Source organism: Haemaphysalis longicornis, unplaced genomic scaffold, assembly GCF_048455015.1.
Source record: "Haemaphysalis longicornis isolate Haplotype H1 unplaced genomic scaffold, Haemaphysalis longicornis Haplotype H1 scaffold_1, whole genome shotgun sequence".
In the NCBI taxonomy this organism is placed as follows: Eukaryota; Metazoa; Arthropoda; class Arachnida; order Ixodida; family Ixodidae; genus Haemaphysalis; species Haemaphysalis longicornis.
Window position 1 is genome coordinate 228853349 of NW_027526203.1, and position 22518 is coordinate 228875866.

The 22518-nt window shown below is 45.7% G+C and overlaps 1 protein-coding gene across 1 annotated transcript in view; it reads right to left on the minus strand.

Annotated features, from left to right (window-relative positions):
- Window positions 1–9384, minus strand: part of LOC144158063 (nose resistant to fluoxetine protein 6-like) — a 62080-nt gene extending 52696 nt beyond the window's left edge. Inside the window, exon 1 of the mRNA XM_077688731.1 lies at window positions 9198–9384. Within this exon, the coding sequence (XP_077544857.1) occupies window positions 9198–9384 (187 nt within the window). The remainder of the gene's footprint in view (window positions 1–9197) is intronic.
- Window positions 9385–22518: the final 13134 nt, after the last annotated feature.

The following is a 22518-nucleotide window of genomic DNA, read 5'->3' on the forward strand; positions in this document are numbered from 1 at the left end:
GGTCCACGTATAAGCGCGCAGAAGCCAGCACCAGCCTGTGGCAGCAGGAGTGCTTTTGCGTCCGCAGTGGCGCGGGTGATTTTATCAGCGATATAGCCGCTATAGCAAGACAGACACGCATGGAGAAAAACAAGAACGCGTAGAAGCGCTGCTTGGGGAACGCTAGACAAAATGTCACCTATTCCGCATAGTTTCCGCGAAGCGCCGCTCGTTTGCGGACACGAAAGCACGCAGGAAGGCCAGCGCGTGGGAAAGGGTAAAAAAGAGCAACATGAGAGTGGTTTTTTTGGCCATTTTTTGTTGACGCTTTTCACAATGCATACAGGCGGCGGTGAGGGAGCCGTACTTGAGAGCGGCTCTACCCGTCGTTTAACAGTTCGGCTTTCGAAGCCTAAATAATGACGAGGACTTCTTCAGATAAGCGATTCTCGAGATGGGGGACAGCCTTTACAAGGCGCTGCACGTGCACGATATGCGGGAGTTCCAAGGTCAGGATACGCGCATATTCAGTAAGTGCATACCAAAGACGACGCTCAATGCGACAATCTACGATGGGGAGCTCGAAGTGCGAAATAAACGGTGAATGGAATTTGTCCCGTTATGTTTTTTCCAAGTAAGATGACGTAATTTTACCGATCAGTACCCGTTCATGCGTAGTGATCGTAAATTAGCTGTAGCTCTAACAAATGGAACATCTCGTGTTCCAGCGTTCACGTGCAGTGAAAAAGTTTATTCAACAGTTTCTTTTGTGGAGACAATACGAGAGGCTTCCTAGCAGAACCGAAGAACAAAATATGTCCCGCTCACATTTCCCTTTCACTGGCGCTATTTCCTACAGTAAGCACTCGCCTGTTTTGGGTTTTTATTTCTGCACATCTTATAATTGGTTGATAAGCGTATTGCTAATACCCCTTCCTGGGGATACTGTTGTCGCAATTTTCCCACTCTTGCGAGGATGGCCCCTCCGGCCTTCACACTGCCTAATGCGTAATGTCAGGAATTGATGGCTTTCAGTTTTAAGAACAATCTGTTAATCTGCTTTTATTCGCATAAATTTTACAGATGGAGTTGGCTACTCAAATTCCATCGCGCAAATATTTTCCCATACGTCGAGACGAAAACCTAGAATATCATATTTTGTAATGGTTATCGGAAGAATTGCACGGAGTATATTTTTATTATTTGTATTTTATTCATTGCTTTGTTGTATGTGTGTTTTGTGCACACATGAAACATACATTTGGCTGTTCTTTATACACGCCTAAATTTACTTGTATTGAAAAAACCTCTGTCCGAGCGTCCAGGAAGTACTAATTCTGGGTATGGCTAAGCAAGCGGTAGGGCCAAGGTGCTTCATGGTGCTTTTATCAGCATGATATCTTACCATCCCTGTAAAGCATAAACTAACCTAAGCGAAGATACAAGGCATTGAGGATGGATAACACTGTTTTACTCGAGTTTCACTGGGAAACGGTGACACTTTATGTGTATTCAGCGTTCTAATACATTAGAATAAGGATTGGATGCCTGAGTCACTGAGGTCTCGGGAGCAAAAATGTGTACTCCATTCCTCGAGCAGTGACAGGCTCGTTCGAACACCTGACCACATACTTGTCCTGCTATGTAATGAATACACTTATGAAGGACAATCAAAAAGGGGTACAATCAGATTTAAATGTATTTTCTGGAGGGTAAATTAACCCTTACAGCATGTACCACTCACAGCAGTGAACTCTATCCCCAGAGAAATAATGCTTTTGTACCACATATCTTTGTACGAAAATGAAGCCATCGATGTGATCCCGTCTATAGACTCAGGTTTTGATCAATTCATAAAGACCGTTTAGTGCGTTTTCTTTTTCAGTCCTTAGAAATAGCTTTTTGGGCAATACAGCTCATTAAAAAGGCGAACAACAAGAGAAAAAAATCAAAATTCCTAGGTTAGAATATTACAATCTGAGGACACTAAACGATGGCCACAGCGAAAGAAATTAGCTTCTATTCGTAGTCGAACGCACAACACGGTTCATCACGTCTCAACGTGTCACTGTAGCCAACGAAGAATGCGGCAATCTTCGTAACGTCCGGGAGTTCGATATCTCCCACGCAGTCAGCACTTCTTATGGAAGCAAAACACGAGATTTGCTTGAGATTTTGGATGGCGGTAAAGGAGCCAAATTCGTCTTAATTATCTTAAAATGCTTTACAGCCCAGTTGTATCTTCGGTGCAAATAACACCTAACTACCGCGAAATTGCTCAGATGCACGCCAGGGTTCACAACGAGGTCACCACCATTATCGGATGCCCCATGGCCTGGCTATCGGTTTTTTTTTAATTCATTGGGATGCTAACGTGACATCCTGACTGCAGGTTATACATCTTTCTCGGATAAGCCCGGTGGTTCAATAAATATCAGCGGTACGAGTTCGCGTGCGATACTCGTAAGCGGCTGTCGGTCTTCAAAGGCGTGAAAACGAGAGCTTTCAATACAGGCCATGCACACAACCACTATATTGTGAAGAGGCTGCGGCACGCTTTCATTGCGAAACGGTAAACATAGCTTAGGGTAGTCTGAGGAAGATTTTGCGGGACAGTAGGTGGAAGGACGTCCTCCGACCCTTCAAAGTTCGTCGTTTACACTTCCTGCAAGTGCAACCAGGTGTGGCAAGCTGCCACCTAGCATTCTTTAAGAGAGGAATGATGTGTAAGGGGATCAATGCGCAACATTGCAAACTTCACTAGCGAAACAATGTGAGGGAAGAAGAAACGCCTTCTCATGAAGCCAGCGGCAGCTGTACGCCATTCGAACACTTACAAAATTTTCACAACGGCGATGCGAACCCGTATGGTAAATGTACGCGAGAAGGCAGAAAGGTCATAAGCTTCTACAAACCCGAAGCTTAGTCTTTGTCCTTGCATTCGAGTAGTGCGTAGGAAAACCAGCTGCGATCGATGGCCACCGACGGCGTCCAACTTGTCTGTGCCCTGATAGCGCTGGCTCTTCTTTTTTTCTTTTTAAGGTTCAAGGCAGCGCGTGGAGAGGCGGCAGCCTCAAGGACAGAATTGCTAATAGCAGCCAGGCTGTGGGAATGTCCCCATTATGCGGAGTGAAAGTTTGCAGCGTCTGCGACGATCAGTTGGCTTTCACTTCCGGGTTTTCTTCCGCAGACACCATTCCTTTTTGAAGCGAAGATACTTATGTCTAGGGTCCCATTCATCACTGTTCTGGGTCCTCACGAAACGCCTGATGGAAAAGCCAGCTTTATGCATGTCGCTTTCGAGTGGGAGGCGTCCCATTACGCGAAGTGTTCGTGTGTGGGGTTTCTTTGTTTGCTTTTTGTTTGTTTGTTTGCTTTTTGTTTGTTTGTTTGTTTGTTTGTTTGTTTGTTTGTTTGTTTGTTTGTTTGTTTGTTTGTTTGTTTGTTTGTTTGTTTGTTTGTTTGTTTGTTTGTTTGATTGTTTGTTTGTTTGCGCGCATGCTTGCTTATGCGCGACTGCTGCCGAATGAGACCCACACTTGGGCGGAAACCCTAGCTCTGTCGGCTGAGCACGCACCACGAAAACATAAAGACGCCGTTTTTTTATTTTGAAGCTCACTTCTTTTGTACCGTCGTAATAAACAGGCTGCGTATTCTTCAAACTCCCGGGCGCCGAAGACGTCAGAAGTGTGCGGGGCGTGTAAAGGTTTTCTGCTTAAAGGTGTTATGCCCCGATTCTCCACAACAAACGAACATGTCTACTACCGATTCCAAACCATCTATCGAGATTGAATGGCGTCGGGGAAAGGCCAGTCGCAGCATAAGTCTCGTCAAGACTTCTTACTTTTGTTTTAAATTCTGTCACTTCAGCTTCGCTCGTCATCCACTTTCAAAAAGTGCAATGGCTCATTTATTTTTACCAAAGGAGGCGTTAATAAAGGCGGGGCTCTGGATACACGCTCTCCCTGTCAAAAGAACGGACATGTCGTAACATGATCCGAGCCTGTAGCTTTTCTCAGTTGGAGGTATAAACGGCATAAAATTTAGACTCGACGTCCTTGATGTTCTCTGTTTCATAGTAGTGGGTGTGTTGCCCAGTGGGAGTACAGATTAGGTACTAGTACAACTTGACCCTTTTAGGGCGGAAGCCCCACAACCCAGTCGAAGGTACCAGTCAGACATGAGCTGGCACAAGCAGCCTCAGTTATAAAAAAAATTGTCGGTGAGTTCCGTAGAGAAACGTTCTCCTAAATGAGGCTTTACATATTGTAAAAGCGAAGGATATATATATATATGTATAGATATATATAGATTACGAGAAGGGCTGTCTTAGGTTGCCGTGAAAAAAAGTAAAAAATGGGTATCGCTTCTAACGAAACGGTTTATTGGTCGACGTTTCGGTCGGATGCCGACCTTAGCCTATCTTGCTGCGCCAGATGAAATGGTGACAATGATAGTGACGACGGGGAGGATGTTGTTAAAGTTCATGCTCGCGAAAACATAGGCAACCTATAGGACGAGACTTAGGTTTGTAGAGGCAAAAAGACTAACAGAAAAGGTATCAACTTTTTGTTGTTTCCGACATCCCGTCTTTCAGACCTCCTAAAAAGTTGCGAATACAGAGATAGATGAGCACTCACAAAACAAAAATGTGAGCGGCGGAGGGTGAAGTGGTGCTATAAATTTTGTCTTGTTTTTTACAACAATACAGCGTCGTTGGAAGGCACGTTAATTTGTGGTTTAATTAGGTGCATGAGATGCCAATACACCACCACTTCCTACGGAAACCTCCAGATAAATCTGGCTTTGTATCTGAAGTAATGTGCGGCGACATGGGTAATGGTTATCATGAAGTCATCATCATCGCAAGTCCTCGACTCTCTGAAGTGCCACGGCTTCTAATCTGCTTGAACTTTACCGCCATGCCCCTGGGCCCCCATCATACAGCTGCTGTTGTTTCTGCGCATTCCCAATGGGGGGGGGGGGGGGTAACAGGTAATAACTATGAAAACGAAGAAGGCAAGCCGGAGAAGAGGAGGAGGTCGAATAGCTTGAGAGTTCGCCTAAGGATAAACGTTGCAGCTCGCTGTGGGCACAAGTTCACCCGTGTAAATAAAAGTTTCTTCTAACGCTATTGTGTCTATCGTGGAAAATCAAGAGCACCCTCCACTACTTGAGAAAGTCGAGGACTCGCGATGGAGAATGGTTTATTCTAAGAGCCGAGGATCTTTATTCGAAGAGCCGAGGGAGCACTGATGATGACTCGTGCAGTTGAGAAGATGAAGATGATGTGATGATTATTGAGTGCATATCCAGACGAAGTAGATTATCCGGGTTCTAAAACTTGCAGGTTGTACCGTTTATCACAATACTTCATAACCACCAATATTCCCGTATCTTGGACTGTACTTCTTAATTAATTTGTCATGATACAACCGTATCGATTTCATCTACTTTAAAGCACAAAAAACAACTTGGCTGCCTGAAACGCACACTGAGCCAAGCCTCACAAGACCCAAAACTACTCATGTACACAACACTAATACGCCCGATACTGGAATACGCTTCATCGTACACAATCGGCACCAGCGATGTGACATCAACCGCATCTAAGCCGTACAAAATAAAGCCTCCGGTGTATTTTCGCCGATACAACCGTAACTTTCCCTCAACAACGCCCTGTCGTCACTGAGTCTAAGCACACTTTCTGCGCACCAAAACATAGATGCATTATTTTTTTCCCCGAGTGGTTCACTCTACGTATCGCCGGCCATCTGCGGCGCATATGACCGTGGCCGAGTCATCATCAACAAGAAACAGCAATCCCGTGAATGGCTGTCAAGGGGAACGGCTGTTTCCTCGTTCCACCCATGCATCACCACGTTAAAATTTATATCTTTTTCTCGCACCATATAAATATCGAATTCATTACGAGTAAGTCTGCGTTCCCTTCCATCAAATAAATTTCTTGCATAACTTGAAAAGAACTAATCTGTTCCTCCTTTATTAACTTCGATATGTGTACTTTGCATAGATATGTGTATCTTCGCATAGGTGCAAAAATATGTGTTATTTGGTGCGCTTGTACATGTGCGGCAATGTATTTGTATTTTGGGTGCATGAAGTAAGGCGTAAGGGGTGTAAGGCGAGTGAGAAATTTGAAGTTGTCGGATAGCGAGTAATATTGCTTTAAGTTGGAGGTGGGTAGACGAAGGCCCTGTTGAGTATTCTTGTTGACAGGTGGCATGAAATGTCGAGCGCATGGCCGCTAATCCGGGAGTATTCGTTGTTGGACCCCAAGTGGCATCGGTATAAACAGCACTATGCGGAAGCCGCTCGGTAATTTGAGCCGTGCGTATGTGTTTGTTAGCATGGCGAAGCCTAGGACCGGTGACTGGGAGTGGCTGTGGGTTAACGACGATGAAGTCGTCCCATGGTGGAAGCGGCAAAGGGCTGGGACGTTGTGGTGCCGCGCATTGCGGCAGTAGCGCAAGTAGCGTACGGCCGGCGAAAGTGGATGCTCGTCGGAAGTCGTGGCCGTCCTGACGGGTTCGAATGATTTCAGTGAGAGGTGGGAGTTGGGCGTATTTGGATAGCTCCTCGAGCTTGGCACGATTGGGAAGGCCAGTGATGACTCGAAGGCACTCACGATGTAGCACCTCCAGCTGCTGCAATTGAGCCTTAGTGAAATCGAAGCATACTGGCCCATACAGCCTGGGTCAAAAGTTTGAGTGTCTCCCTTGTATCCCCTCCAAACCGGTTGCTTCTGCGTTTGATTATGTGAAGCTGTTGATGCCATGTTTTTTTTTTATTTGGTCAAGCCACACACTGCAGCCGCCATCCTCGGGGACGGGGATGCCAAAAACTTTAACCCACTTCTAGGGGGACGGCTTAAGGTGTACCCGTGCAAACTGAAATGTGTAGGCGTTCTGGTGCTGTGTGCCGCCAAACACCACATATGTGCTTTTGTCAGGCGAAGGCTGCATCCTCCCAGTATGTTGGAGGGTGTCGGCGAGAATATCAAGTGCAGTTTGCATATATACCTGCACTTAATGTTGGGTTAGGTCTGTCTTACGGGGGTAAATCCAAATCGTAATATTATGGGGATATGTAGTGCTTTGAATGTGTGGTATTTGTCGGAGCCTAATTGAGCCGGGCACGTAATGCAAATGACGGAGGAAATATGATCATCTGGGAACTGCATCTGAAGAACAGGGAGGAACACGACTGCGTGAGTATATCAGGGAATTCGTGAACAAAGGAGAGATTCTCTTGACTCGGTGTGATAGTGTGTGGATGACGTATTAGCAGTGCAGCTTCGTAATTCTGTGCGCTTTAACGCAGTAATTACTAGCTGGGTACTCTGAAATAATATATTCTTTATTCTATCCGCGACACAACATCCTCTTGTAATCCCAGTGAGGCGTGTTTAAAGCCCGCAGATTTGATTTTCTGGCCATGTGTTTTGTGATAGCTTTGTGGCTGGCCTTGTTGTGTATGTTAGGAATAGTACAAAATCATCAAGCACTCAAGTAGAGCAGGACAGTCACAAGTAAAAGTTTATGTATGCAAGAGGGAATTACCCACGAGGATCTTCCTGCAACAAAATGCTGCTACAATTGAGCGAAACCAATGGTGGAAAATAACCGTAGGTGCTAATTCCGTATTGTTTTCCACGGAACGTTCCTTTGAAACAGTGCACTCATCTTCATACTATGAAGTGAGACTGTCACATGCAAATCACGTGTTTAGTGAAAGCAATATTTTGGTGCCCCACCATAAATAGGCGAGAATATGTTAGAGTAGCACTAAAAATGCACGCATTAAGGGCCCTCATATGGTTGAGGTCAAGGCTATTTACTAAGCCTACAAAAAGCAGGGTAAACTGAGTTGCTGCAACGGTAACTCCGCATGGTGCTTTCACATGCTTCTCAAGAAAAATATCAGATCAAAACTTCTTAATTTAAGCACGAATTGGCAGGCCCACAATACTAGCCTCGAGGTTTTTCACATGTTATTGTGTCTTAACCCTTAAAGGAGCCATGAAGAGAAAATAAAAGTTCGTTTAATTTGAAAGCACTAGGACTCAGTATCTCACTCAGCTCCATTAGAGCCACAAAAGGTGTTTTTTAACAAAAAAAAAGCAAGAAGTATTTAAAAACTTTCAAATTTTGCGCCACAGTGACGTGTTATGAGCAAGAATGACGTCATACGGGCCAACAATAAAATATAATTTTTAGTGCGTTAACTGCACGTTAGCATTCAAGTGATGCGGTCAAATGGAACTAGAGGCCCCATTACGGACGTCCAGTCATGTGTCGTCGCGACAAGTCAGTTAGGCGGCCGCCAATCGCACAAACAAGGTTCCGTGACGTCATAGAAAAGTTGCGGGAAATTGCCTAGGGGGTCGCCACGGCTTCACACGTTTTCTTTAATATCTCCATTATTTGTTCGAAGATTGCGATGATATTGGTATCATTGTTATAGGGACTAAGCAGTCTTTCTAATAAACCCAACTTGTATTTTGTCTTCATGGCTCCTTTAAGATTAGCATATGTGCTTGTAAAGTCCAAAATTTGAACAACGCGTCGCGAACACTAAGTAATGTACAGAAGCAGTTCTTTCACTCATTCATTGCTGTTTCCACTGTTAGTGTTTTTACACCTTGCCATTGTCCAGGGCATTCCGGACAAGGGACGACCCTCACTGGGCGGCTGCCCTAACAACAGCACAAACGACCGTCAAATAAACATTTATTCCTCCTCCTCCCGAAGGACGCGGGTCCGAGTCTCGGCCGCGGCGGTCGCTTTTGTGATGGAGGCGAGAATTGAAAATTCCCGTGTGCTCGAGATTTAGGCGCACGTTAAAGATAGCGTGCTGGTAAAAATTAATTCAGAGCCCTCCACTACGGCAGGCCTCATTGCCTGTGTATCGTCAGCGCGTTAAACCTCATGGTCAATCAAATCAAATAATTCATCTTCATTCTCATGCCAGTGCATGGGGCCTGATAAAATTTAATTAACCGTATTCAAAACATTAAAATTGCCCTTTCAACATAGATTTTCACACAAATAAATGTTACTTTTTAGTCTTTGTCATACAGCTCGATTACTATCCAGAGGGCGGCAAATAGTGCCAGAGCTTCTGCGCTACAGAACCTCTTGCACGTGCGCGCACTGGAGTAACAAAGGCAGAGCAACAAATAGAGTCACACTCACGTCTCAAAGCCCATGACTCAAGGTTCTTGAAGCCGCGCACCAACTTGAGCAAGCCCAGTGTGCACTGGGTCGACACCTCGGCCTGCTGCAGCTTCCGAATGAAGTCGGGCGGCACTTTGGCGATCGCTTCGCCGATCAGTTTCCGCATACTGTTGCCGTACCTCTCAAATTCATCTGGTTCCTGCATCCCGCCATCGGACGACCCGACTGCAGCGACGGCTTCACTATCCGCGCAGAGTGCAGGCACAAGTGCACGCGCGAGAATCACGGAGACAAGCAACGGTGCGACCCGCAGCATCTCTGGGAAGCTCCAGATGTTTTTTCTCATAATGAACTTATTTAATTACTGCTGTTTTGACGAGTGGTGTGTGCCCCTCAGTTGCAGGCGTTTGATCAAAGAGCGCTCGCCGCTGCACGAGAATCGCCTTTTAAGCGACCCTCGCCACTGTCTTTTCCCGGCGTCGAGGGAGGGGGACTGTCGTAAGGGCGTCAAGCCGCCACCCCAAAGCTGCCCTTGCTTGAAGACTTTCACTCATGAGCAGGAAAACTATAGCCCAGGGCGCTGATGCCAATCGTCCATTCATCTCGAAGAGAAGCCTGCGGAGGAACGAAGCCTGCGCCGTATCTCGGCGGGGCTCATTAATTCTCGCCAGTATCTAAACTGAAGGCGCGCGCACTTCACCTTCGTCCGGTAGGGTAAGGCTGACTGTGGAGGACGCGGTTCTCTCCCCCACACTGTCCGTAAGACCGCCGCTCACCCGTCCTCTGTTAGCTGGCTCCGTCATTCCGCAAGACAGTCGTCGTCCCCCTAGCCGGAGGGTCACCCAAGCCAACCGGTTGTATACGCTCTCATCGCCGTGAACACGGCTGCAAATTTAGTGGTCCTCATATAGGCACGCACACGTTCCCAAACACGCCAGCTTACGACAGCCGTGAAGTGATTTTTACCCGTTTTTATACCGTACGGAGACGACGTGCCTAACTTCTAACTTGCGTAATTTCTTCAGCTTAATGCAGCTGCTGACTCACGGTTCGACGAAAGCACCGTTTCTTTCTTCTTTCTCTCTCCTTTGTCGGCTAAGTGCACCTGTGTACTGGTTAGTTCTTTTCCGCGGATGATTAGCCACATCAACACTCGTGGCTTTAGGCTCTTAGTGCCTCGTTGGAAACAAGAAAGTCTTCCGGGCTTCTGGAAGCCAGAAGTACTAGCCCGGCTAGTTCTGTCGCGGTATCCGAGCAAGTGACCCGGTTTTTGACCCGGTTTTCACTAGATGCGAAGCTATCATTCGCTATCACAAACTAAATATCATCCTTTCTTCGAAAGCTATGCCATTCGAATGCTAAAGGAAAGAAGGAAAAAAATATTTCGGCCCGTTTCGACACTCTTGAGGCAGAGGTCATGGTAACGCCATGCTTATCGTGCAGAGCGCGTAACATGCTTCCGATAGTGCAATGTATTAGAGCACTGCACGGGCCCGGGCTTACCCGAAAGCCCGGCCCGATTTTATTGTTATTTTGGCTTTAGTAGCCACTGTTTTATTTTAGATACTTTTGTTTAGCGCTCTTTGCCCCAGCTGGCCTTGCGCCAAAAAACTCTAACGATCATCATCATCATCAAGCCCGGGCCGGGCTCGGGCTCAATGCCGCGGTCCCGGGCCGCGATCGGGCTTGAAGCCATGGGCCTGGCTTTTATTATTTTGGGCGTGAAATCTGAAAAAGAGCATTAAAAATAATGTTCCCAGTTTACAATCACACGTTCGTTGATGTTAGTTGTGCGTATTGTTTTAAAAACGTGTTTTGCTAATTCTGATAGCCAATGTACTGTTATTATGATGGCATTTCATGTACTGCATCATGATTTTATTGATTGATTGATTGATTGATTGATTGATTGATTGATTGATTGATTGATTGATTGATTGATTGATTGATTGATTGATTGATTGTACGGTTTAACGCGCCGACGCAACGCAGGCGATGAGGCGCGCCGTAGTGGAGGGCTCCGGATTGATTTTGACCACCTAGGGATCTTTAACGTGCGCCGAAATCTCGTACACACGGGCGTTTTTGCTTTTCGCCTCCATCAGAAAAGCGGCCGCCACGGCCGGGAATCGAGCCCGCGACCTCGTGCTCAGCAGCGCAACGCCTTAGCCACTGAGCCACCGCGGCGGGTGTCATGATTTTATATTTTGGTGTTTAACATAATAAAGAAGCCATTACAAGTAACGCCTTAGCGGGTACCGAATTAATTCAGACAAACTGGAGCTCTGCACCAGTGTATTTGTAATGGTGCTGTCAGAAGTAATTGGAGCAGGGGAGCTTTAGCCGAACCGCATTGGAACGCCGCGTAGCTGCACCGGCGGCAAACGGAAGGACGAGAACACGCATGCGCTCCTCGCGACGGTGACAGCCTACCAATACATCTCAAAACACTTCTTTTAACCTGTATTCGAGAATTCTTCCCAGCATACTGGTATCGGCGATGGCACTGATAGCATACACACCTAAAAATATTTGAAGAAAAGAAAATGTCACTACAGATCCCTGTGAGAGCGCTGCTTCTCCCGCTGCTAGCGTGCGCAGGAAGTGTGCCAATGACGCTGTCAGACGTGTCTCTGCTAAAGAAAAAAAGACTGGCGCTGGCTACCACTTCCAAGCTCAAGAAATAATGACCTTAAAATAAATACCCGCGAAACAGGAGGGGAGCACAGCCCCCCCTGTAGCATAGTGGTCGTCGCACCAGACGCATATTTTGGAGGTCGTGGGTTCGGATCCCACCCGGCTGGCATGTTTCTCACCAGTTTCTTTCCGTCGTTATAGAAAAACTACATCACTTTGCAGGATAATAAATGAATTACCACATTTTCACCTTTGCTTTCCTTGTCTTTCTTGACTGGCTACCCTTATTTGTTCTGTCTGTCTGTCTCTCTCTTTCTCTCTCTCTCTCTCTCTCTCTCTCTCTCTCTCTCTCTCTCTCTCTCTCTGTCTATATATATATATATATATATATATATATATATATAAATTATTATTAGAGGACGAATAAGTGGCTGGGTCCCAGCGCGCGCTGTTATAGCCGCATTGTAAATTCTGTAAGTAGGTGGTTCCTTATTCAACCATCGTTCAAGTCAGTGGCTCTGCCGCCACGTTACGATATATATATATATATATATATATGTATATATATATATATATATATATATATATATATATATATATATATATAAGGTTAGTAGAGACAGAGACACACGAGAAAGACGTAGAAAATAGAAATAAGTTTACTGACGTTTCAGGAAGAGGACTTCCTTTCTTCAGAGTACAGAATAAGTTCGTTTCAGAGTTGTATATACACAGAAAATGTAGCAAGGGCGAGGGCAACGTAAGAAACGGGAGTTTGTACAAATCAGTATGTATACTGATATATATACATCAGTATGTCGAACCGAAAAAACTACCGGTTCGGTTACGGTTCTGGTTCAGGCGAAATCATTTCGTTCCGGTTCCGTTCCGGTTCGACGCCAACCGGTTCAAGCTCCTGAACCGGTTCGATGAGTTGAATTAGAAAAATGAGTTGAATTAGAAAAAAAAACATTCAGTAGTTTAAAACGATAGTCAAATAAAATAGAAACAAAAATTCAAAATGCTACTGCTCCGCAAGGGCAGTGGCGCAGTTACAAAGCAAACAATTACGTGATATTAGAAAAACAGACGTAGTGGTGACGATTTACCACCTACTTTTTCGCTCAGACTTCATGTTGTCCTAGCCACTATTCATAAAGCCACCGCCAAGAGATATGACGGTGGAATATATTTTTTGCTCTTTCCTTTTTTGTTGAAATCGCAATTGTCGCTATGGAATCACCCATCACGCTAACCTTGAAGCCTTAAATTTCGGCATGCGTACTGGCGCGTTCAAATAACAGCGCTTAATACCAATGGCGCACATTTTTTTATATTTGTGACATAACAGGAAAATCGTACAACACGCACATAAATACTACCAATGAATTGGATTATTTAGTCACCCTGAATAATTTGTTAGCTGTCACCTTATCGAATGTGTTAGCCAAGCTTTTGTTAAAAGTAAGCTTTAGTTAATGCTCAGTCACTGCATTATTGCTCTGACCACTGTAATTCCTTTTGCGAAAAGTTATACCGGATGTGTGCATTACGATCAGTATGTCATCGTACCGCCTGGCCCCCGGCCATCGTTCCGTGTGCTATATTGCGAAATCTTGTAACAGATTATGCTGTTACAAAATGAAAGGGAAATTTGACGCGCGGAGCATGAGATGGGACTTTTTTAGGTAGACGCCCTTTAATTCGTCTACAGCAGTACTCTCCTTCGGAACGAGTAGCAGTAGAAGTAATGTAGCGAGTTGGGCACTCAGTACAAGTGCACCTTCGAAAATAAGCCAGTCCGAAAGCGAAAAAGCAGCCGAACAAGCAGAAAAGATGATCGCTCGGCGAATGGGACAGCGTGAGGTACCGGCCGGCCTTTCCGCACGTGTCATCTGCTTTATTACTGTTTCTGCTTCCAAGACAAGGTCGAGGGCTGCAGTTTCTTGCCAAGGGATTAAGTGCGCATCTTAACAGTTTTCCCTGACATATCTGTTGTTATTTGTATCGGTAAAAAATGGAACTTGTCCACTGTACTGTCCTCAGAAACTGACCACGGAACTCACTTCCTCCGCATTGATGACACGTGTGGTTGTGAAAGGCAGGGCAAAGAAAAGTATAGAGCAATATCCACGTTTCCCTGCTTTTTTTACTTATTCGGCTTTACTTACTTTTTGCGTAATATTTTAAAACAACGTGATTCGCCTTTTATTTTTTGTTGATTTCCATGTAAACATATTTAAAAAAACTGGCGCATTTGATGCCTGGTGCTATATCTCAGCTCACAGGCACAGCTTATTTTGCAGGCCGGCAGACTTACTTTAACCAGATGGTGATATTAAACGTGGATCAAAATCTCGATACAGGGACATTTTCGATTTCCATCTACTTCAGAAAAACGGTTGTGGGGAAGGAAGATAGAGACCACTTGTGGACAGCAGCAAATGGCTTAGCCACTTAGTCCTGCAGCCACACTTGTCAAGTATTAACAATTTGCAGGTGTCGGACCTTTTAAACAAATTATGAAATGCAGAAAGTTTGCACACATCGGGTGTGGGCTTTCGCTGTTGAATCAAAATAGGAAATGAGGGGCTCGTAGAAAGGGGCTCGTGGGTTCGGATCCCACCTAGCGGGCATTTTTTCTCCGCTTTCTTTCTTTCTTTCCAAATTCTTTATCTGTTTCAATGACCTACCACAACCTTTCCTTTGCTTTCCGAGGTTTTCTTGGCTGCCAACCCTTACGTCTGTGTTATATATATATATATATATATATATGGTAGAGCTTCTAACAAAACTGTTTATTGGTCGACGTTTCGGTCGTATGCCGACCTTTATCAAGATCTGTTAAAGGTCTTGATAAAGGTCGGCATCCGACCGTAACGTCGACCAATAAACAGTTTGTTTATTGGTCGACGTTACGGTCGGATGCCGACCTTTATCAAGACCTTTAACAGATCTTGATAAAGGTCGGCATACGACCGAAACGTCGACCAATAAACAGTTTTGTTAGAAGCTATACCCATTTTTTACTATTTGTTACGGCAACCTAAGACAGCCCTCCTCGCATATATATATATATATATATATATATATATATATATATATATATATATATATATATATATATATATATATATATATATATATATATATATATAGGAATCAGAAATGGGAAATGAGGGGCTTAGTAAATTAAGACAAATAAGGGTTGGCAGTCACGAAAACCTCCGAAGGCAAAGCAAAGGGGGGAATGCGTTAGGTCATAGAAAGATCTAAAGAATTTTTTCACCACTTTTATTCTGACTCAGAAAATCCTTCATATCTTTCTATGACCTAAGGCATTCCCCCTGTTGGAAATAGTAGCGAGGAGGAAGAAGAAGAGACCGTGCGCTCGAACGGAGTGTGCACTGCTATCATTATCATTGTACACAGTGTTCCATCCCGTCCGATTAAAGCGGCGGCTCCCGTTCGTGTCCCGGCTCGGTCCTTTCCGGGACATGGTGCCGAAACGACTTGAAAAGGGGCTTTCACAAACGTGAGACACCCTAACGAGCGCCGGCCCCACCGACCTTCGAGAAGAAGTTTCCGCCGGTGCATTTATGTCCGCGCCTGCAGCCGCGCCAGGGGAACTCAACGGTGGAAGGTCCGAGCGGGCTACCAACCAACGACAACGTGAGCCGTGGGGCGAGGACCGTGGAACCTGACGCAGAACGAGCGTGAAGCACAAAGCAACGACCCGAGGGGAACGAGCTTCAAACACATGAACAAAAGGCAATCGCGATCAAGGCATCACATTCCTGCCATGTAACGGCGCGTACTTGATCGTAGCCACCACAAGGAACGCCTAGCGGCTTTTCCTGGACTTGCTCCCAACGATCTTTAGGACTTACCAACGCCGAGGAAAACGATGGAGAATATTCTTTATCAACGACTCCAGGTACGTGAAGAAGTATCGGCGATTATCAAACGAGTTGAGCTGCATCTTTCATATGGACCGCCCTCGCCAGTGCAGCTCTCTAGCTGGAACCAGTCTTTGGTAGAGAAAGAGCAAGCTCTCAAGGAAATCGACGGCAAAATCGAAGACCTAGTTGCAATTGACAAGATTGCCGAGGAAATCGAAAGGGCCGAAACATGGAATAACACCATCGTAACGACAAAATGGAAGTTAGGAGGAGTTATTAAGGATTTGCGGGCGTCTCTAAAAAGCACGAATCGCGAACGAATGAGACGCAATCTGAACCATGGAGGCGTACCTTCGTTTCCAGATTACGGCTCAAACAGTGAGAGCACGTCTGTCGATGGGTCGGCAGCATTACTGACGGGTGTAACTGACGAAGCATGCAACCATAATCCCAGCATAAGCTTGATTGGCGAACCGGAACAAGACCTTAAGCCAGAATGTGACACTGGTAATTTTACAAATAGCGTTTTATTGCCTGCAGCACTGCCGGAAACTTTGAACTGCCACAACCACAAAAGTGAATTACCCGAATCCAACCCAGGAAACGACCACGCCACCCAAAATAGGCTACCCCGCACCGTATCTCCTGTCGTCGCGAACAGAAAGGCTTCAAGGAATGCTAACGTTACTAATTGTAGAGGGCGTGCGAAAACTACTACCCAAGAAAAATACAGGACGCAACGAAAGCGCAAACCGGGATATAAAGGGAGAAGCACCAAACACCAAGAAGAAAGGCAGAAGAGGGGCATCTTCTTGATTTTCTGGCAAAAAAGAACTGCTCGCACAACGGCAGCAAAGAAGGCGCCCAGACGAAAAACGGGGAAACATTCCAACCAACGATATGCAGGCCAGATCCTACACCGCCTCAAGGCGTCTAAACGACTTCAGGCGTACTCTGCGCGCGAAGAGCTTCCTATGCACTGTTTTCCTGACAGAGCGAGCTATGTGCCCTACCTCACGTGGCTCGCCTCTACACTCCGTCATTTGGGCAGACGATACAAGCATCGGTGGAGGAGGAAGTGCGCTCGGCGTGGCCCGGACTGATATAGGACTGCCCGACTCGGCTTTGTGTTAACCCCGAACATTGGAACTACAACGCTGTGCTTGATATTATAGTTTGCCTCCTTTCTTTGAGATAGGGAGGATGTTGGAAATAGTAGCGAGGAGGAAGAAGAAGAGACCATGCGCTCGAACGGAGCGTGCACTACTATCATTATCATTGTACATAGTGTTCTATCCTGTCCCATTAAAGCGGCGGATCCCGTTCGTGTCCCGGCTTGGTCCTTTCCGCGACACCCCCCTTTGCTTTCCGAGGTTTTTTTGACTGCCAAACCTTATTCTGTCTTAATTCACTGAGCCACTCATTTCCCATTTCTGATTCGCTACATGCATAGCGAGGGCCTCTGTTGTGGCAGTCTTGGTGCCAAAGGTAGCTTAAGAGGATTCAACGCTGGTCGACCACTCTGGAGATGTCGTAGACACTCGAGTCATGGCCCGGGGTTTAAAAAGAAGGTCACCTTCACCCCGAGTAGTCCGAGTGGCGCTGGCTACCACCCCCAAGGGCAGTAAACAAAAAATACCTTCACATAAATACCTGAGAAAGTGGTGGGGAAACAGCCCCACTGGTAGCGTAGTGGTTATCGCACCAGACCGGTATTCTGGAGTTCGTGGGTTCGGATCCCACCCGGCGGACATTTTTCACCACTTTCTTTTTGATTGATTGATTGTGGGGTTTAACGCGCCGACACAACGCAGGCGATGAGGCGCGCCGTAGTGGAGGGCTCCGGATTAATTTTGACCACCTGGGGATCTTTATCGTGCGCCGAAATCTCGTACACACGGGAGTTTTTGCTTTTCGCCTCCATCAGAAAAGCGGCCGCCGCGGCCGGGAATCGAGCCCGCAACCTCGTGCTCAGCAGCGCAACGCCTTAGCCACTGAGCCACCGCGGCGGGTACCACTTTCTTTTTGACTCAAAAAATTATTCATGTCTTTCTATGACCTAACGCATTCCCCCCTTTGCTTTCCGAGGTTTTCTTGACTGCCAACCCGTATTATATATATATATATATATATATATATATATATATATATATATATATATATATATATATATATATATATATATATATATATATATAAGCAGTACAAGAAACTTCTCGAGGAGCCACAAGAAATAGTTGAGAAAATGGTAGACGTACAATTAAAAACAAAAAGCGTGGTTTAGTGACGTTTCGACTGGTGGACCAGTGACTGGTCCACCAGTCGAAACGTCAGTAAACATTTTTCTCAACTATATATATATATATATATATATATATATATATATATATATTTATCTGGAACCAAAAAACTCACAAAGAGCGCGAGAAAATACGGTAAGTAAAGACAGAGATACACGAGAAAAACATTTAACAATGAAAGTTTACTGGCGTTTCATGAAGAGGACTTCCTTTCTTCAGAGTACAGGGTAAGCTGGTTTCAGTGTTATATGTATAGAGAGAATGTAGGAAGGGAGAGGGCAGGGCCAGGGAAGGGGGAGTTCGTGCAATCGAATCATGTTAGGAGGGCAGCGAAAAAATGAGAGAAGTGGATGAGGGGAGAAAAAAAGAAAAGACGCAAAAAGTAACCAATCCCAATCTCGTGGTTCGAACATGAGAAAGAATAACAAAAAAAAATCAATTTTAACAACGTAATTTGTGTTTTCAATTTCCCGTGGCAACAGGGGCAAGAGAAGGATCAAATGAAGATATGCTCATGCACGCATATGGCGTACATCTAACCATACGCATCCGTTCTAAGAATCATGGTCACGGGATTGAAACATGAGAGACCACTGGTGGTGGGAGGAAAGGGTAGCGCGCACAAAAGCAGTCAGACAGGGAGTTTCGACAGGAATGAGCGTACATTCCTATACAAAGAGCAGCAAAAAGCACGGGAAAAAAGGATAGGATTGTATAGGAATGTACGCTCTTCGTGAATTTCTGGCGGTAACCGCTTTCCACGGAGAGTTGGGTAAAAATGGTTGCTAGAAAAAGAAATAGAAATTTTTATGACTTTGAACTCATAGAAAGAAGTGCAGAAAAATAACTTTCCAGTTTGTTTTTGCCAGTTAATACTTAGTTACGTCTATGGCGTAACAGCCTCCCAAGAGGCAGCGTATGCCTGTCCAGCGCAAAGAACCCAACGCACTGCATTCTTCCGCACTTCTTTTAGCAGGCTTGTGGGTCATGTGACTTGAAACGAGAGGAAAAAAAACAGCAAAATGTTTTTTTTATTTATTACCGCGATTATCACGTTCCATGATCGAGGAACAAGTGAAAGGACGGCATTATGGCCCTGAATTATCAGGTGAAACGTCTAATTGCCATTACCACATCACAGAACAGACATTAACGGCATTCTTTGTCTTAGGCGACGCATTAAGCTTCGTGCATCAGAGAAGCAGATGAGATCGGATTGGTGGTGAAGTCGTCGAAAACGATAAAAAATACAGTTTTCAAGTTAACATTGAAACGAAGAGTCAAATTATGCTACGAAAAGCGGTGAAAAGCAGTAAGTAAATACAAAAAAAAGGTTATGTGATGTTCCTCTGTTCAACAAACTCCTCAATTCCAGAAAAATCAAGAAACTAAATGAGGTTAATGTGGAAGAGGTGGCAGTTTTCTTACCGTGAATGCCGAACTGTTAACGTTGTCTCGTAAAGCCTGCGTACTGTCCCTCACGTTGGCATGATAGCATTTCTGTTTATAGAGCTCTCACGTTGACATGATAGCATTCCTGCTTATAGAGCTCTACATGCACGCTTGCACTTGATATGATTAGGGTAAGGATCTTGCGTGCATGTACACGGGAGCAACGTGAGTGCGCAATTCGGGCCCCTGAGCTGCAGCAGTCTAATGGCACTGGTTGGTTTTATAATATGAGTAGTACATAGCATAACACGCGACAGGCCGTGCAGAGAGCCGAACAATAAGACGCAACGTGTTCTTCCTTCAGCACCGCCAACAGGAAGTAATTAAACAGTTAGGTAAACACTTATCTGGAATACTGGCCATTCATGAATTGCGAGATGTTGTTCTGCACGAGATGTCACCACGATGCTGCCATCACTTGACTTCGACGGCTCGTATATATTTTTCAATGCGTGTGAAAACGCCATTTTTTGTCGCGTTCATTGATAACTATATATAGCCACGAAGAGGCTGTTTCCACGCTGCGGAATTACAGGAATGGAACTATACTGCCCAGCCAATCCAGGAATGGAAATGGGCGAAGTTTTAAAGCAAAGCTTTCTACCTCTACCCCCCAAGGGTTCTTTCGCGACCGTTGGTGTCACCAGAAAACTCCAGCGAACAAATAAAAGAATTTACCGGCACCGCCGGGAATCGAACCTGGAACTAATAGACTAACAAAGCGAGAGCCCGTTGTCTTACCGATTTAACTACGAGCCCACGCGAACACGGGAAGACAAATGGTGTACTGACCAAGCACATCTACGGGTTTACCCCCTGCCTTCTCGCTGAATGCCACGTGAAAGCGTCACACGACCACTCACGCCCGTCTAGCGGCCCTGTGCGCACCTTGCTCATGTGCTAAGAGTTACAAAAATTAAAGGAAGCGCACACCAATCCATGGAATCTCACTTTTAGTACGCCAATGTGCTAAATCCTGTGGCCTCCAGTGTTCACGTAAAAAATCACAGCTCCTTGTCGTCCGCCCTCACGCCAAATCAAGGAATACATTCAAATACTCCTTGATGACCAGGCCATCACTCCAAACCCCAGCATCAAGATCCTGGGCCTACATTTCCAGACCAACACCAAGAGCGACGTCTCCTTGCAGCGCCTCAAAAACAGCATTAATCTAATCATACACATGATCAGGCGAGTTGCCACCAAGAAGCGAGGCCTAAAACAACCCGGTACCTTTCGATTAATTGAAGCTTTTGTCCTCTCGAGAGTTACTTACGGCAAACCCCTATCTTCTTCTCGACGAGGAAGACATAGAGATGCTTTATATAATTATTAGAAAGGTGGTTGAGCAGGCCATTGGTCTTCTCATGAGCGCGTCCACACTGAGGCTGCTTAGCACGGGCTCCACAACACGGTGGAAGAGCTGATAGAAGGCCATCTTTCTAACCAGAAGGTCCGACTCAGAACTGCGGTGGGTAACCGCATGCTTCACCAGATTGGCTGGGCAGACTACAATGTCACTTCGCTTGACGTACTCCCAGACTCTTGGCGACTAAAACTAAAGATGCTCCCTTTGCTTAGAAATATGAACCCCTCACATGACGAGGGTCAACGAAAAGCACGGGCTCAAGCGCTAAACACCACCCTCGGTGGGGCTCATGCAGTTATCTAGACAGACTTCTCCAAATATCGAGGGCAGCAACACGCCATCATCGCGGCTACCTCCAGAACCAACCTCCTTGCATGTACCTCGCTTAGGACCCAACAAATGACGGCAGCAGAATAGGCAGCCATCACCTTGGCTCTCACTCAACCAGGGGTTCGGAGGGTAGTCACCGATTCCCAGCAAGCCTACTGGAATTACCAGTCGGGTTGGGTGTCCTGACCTGCACTGTGCGTGCTAAAAAACCACTCCCCAAACGGTTCCATTCAGCTCATCTGGACACCGCCTCACGCTTCAATGGAGGGCAACAAATACGCCCACCCAACAAGCCTGCGCTTTTACCTCCCGTGCTATGGAGCTGCACGAGGACAGTCACCCGCTTGTCACGTCCAGGGAGATAATCAGCATTATCGCCTTTTGAGACATACCATACCTTCGCCTTACCCTGACCTTTACAGAGAACAACAAACTACCCTACGGCTCATATAATCCGGGCTAAGTTCCCACAGCCTACGCGTCTTCACGTAATGCATCCGAATCGCTACGACGCTGAATGTAAATTTTTCTCAGAAGTAAGAATACTCCACCCCGTAATCGGGGTGTGCGACTTTAGCCCTGAGCACCCTCCTCTCTTTCCGTCAACTACCCAACAAGAGCAATGGGATGTGTTGCTGTCCAGGCCCTCTCTACCTACCCAGCTTCAGCGGGTGGACAGAACACAGGCCGCGCGGACTGCATATGGGCCCCACAGAAGAAGGAATCACTCCCCAGGGCTGCACTCTGGGCCGTTCAGAAATCTGAACAGAAGTATTTCTTCCTCCTCCTTCTCAGCCGCAAGTCTCGTCGCCTCCGTCCGCGGCGCAGAGACGGAGAAGTCAGATCGTCTAACACCGGGTTGGAGCTTACTTTGATTTTATAAAAAAAAAGTTTCCACTCTTGTGCTACACCAATACAACTCAACCAAACACCGTTCATGCATCATGCATTCATTTAACCTTACCAAGAATATCTCTTTGAAGTAATAAATGGTGTGGTGAAGTGCATTTCACTTCTCTCTGATTTTACTATTTGTAGAGCGATGTGAGTGATTTTAAGTGACGTCGCATGAGTAATCGTTATGGGTGCCGTTTACAGCTTTGCTTTCCAACCACATTCACGGGGTGGATTGGCGCGATTTTTTTACATCCCGCGGAACACTGAGTGAAAAGAATGGAATTGAAAAGAATAGAATTGCAGTAAGCTTTAATTCGTCGGAATGAAATCTGAATACATTTGGGCTTCTCATTCCGCAACACTGCCCAACACTACGTTTTATGCACTTCAAGTTATCTTACTGGTTTAGGCATTGTTATATTAGCGGCATCGCACCACTTTATAAAGCTGCG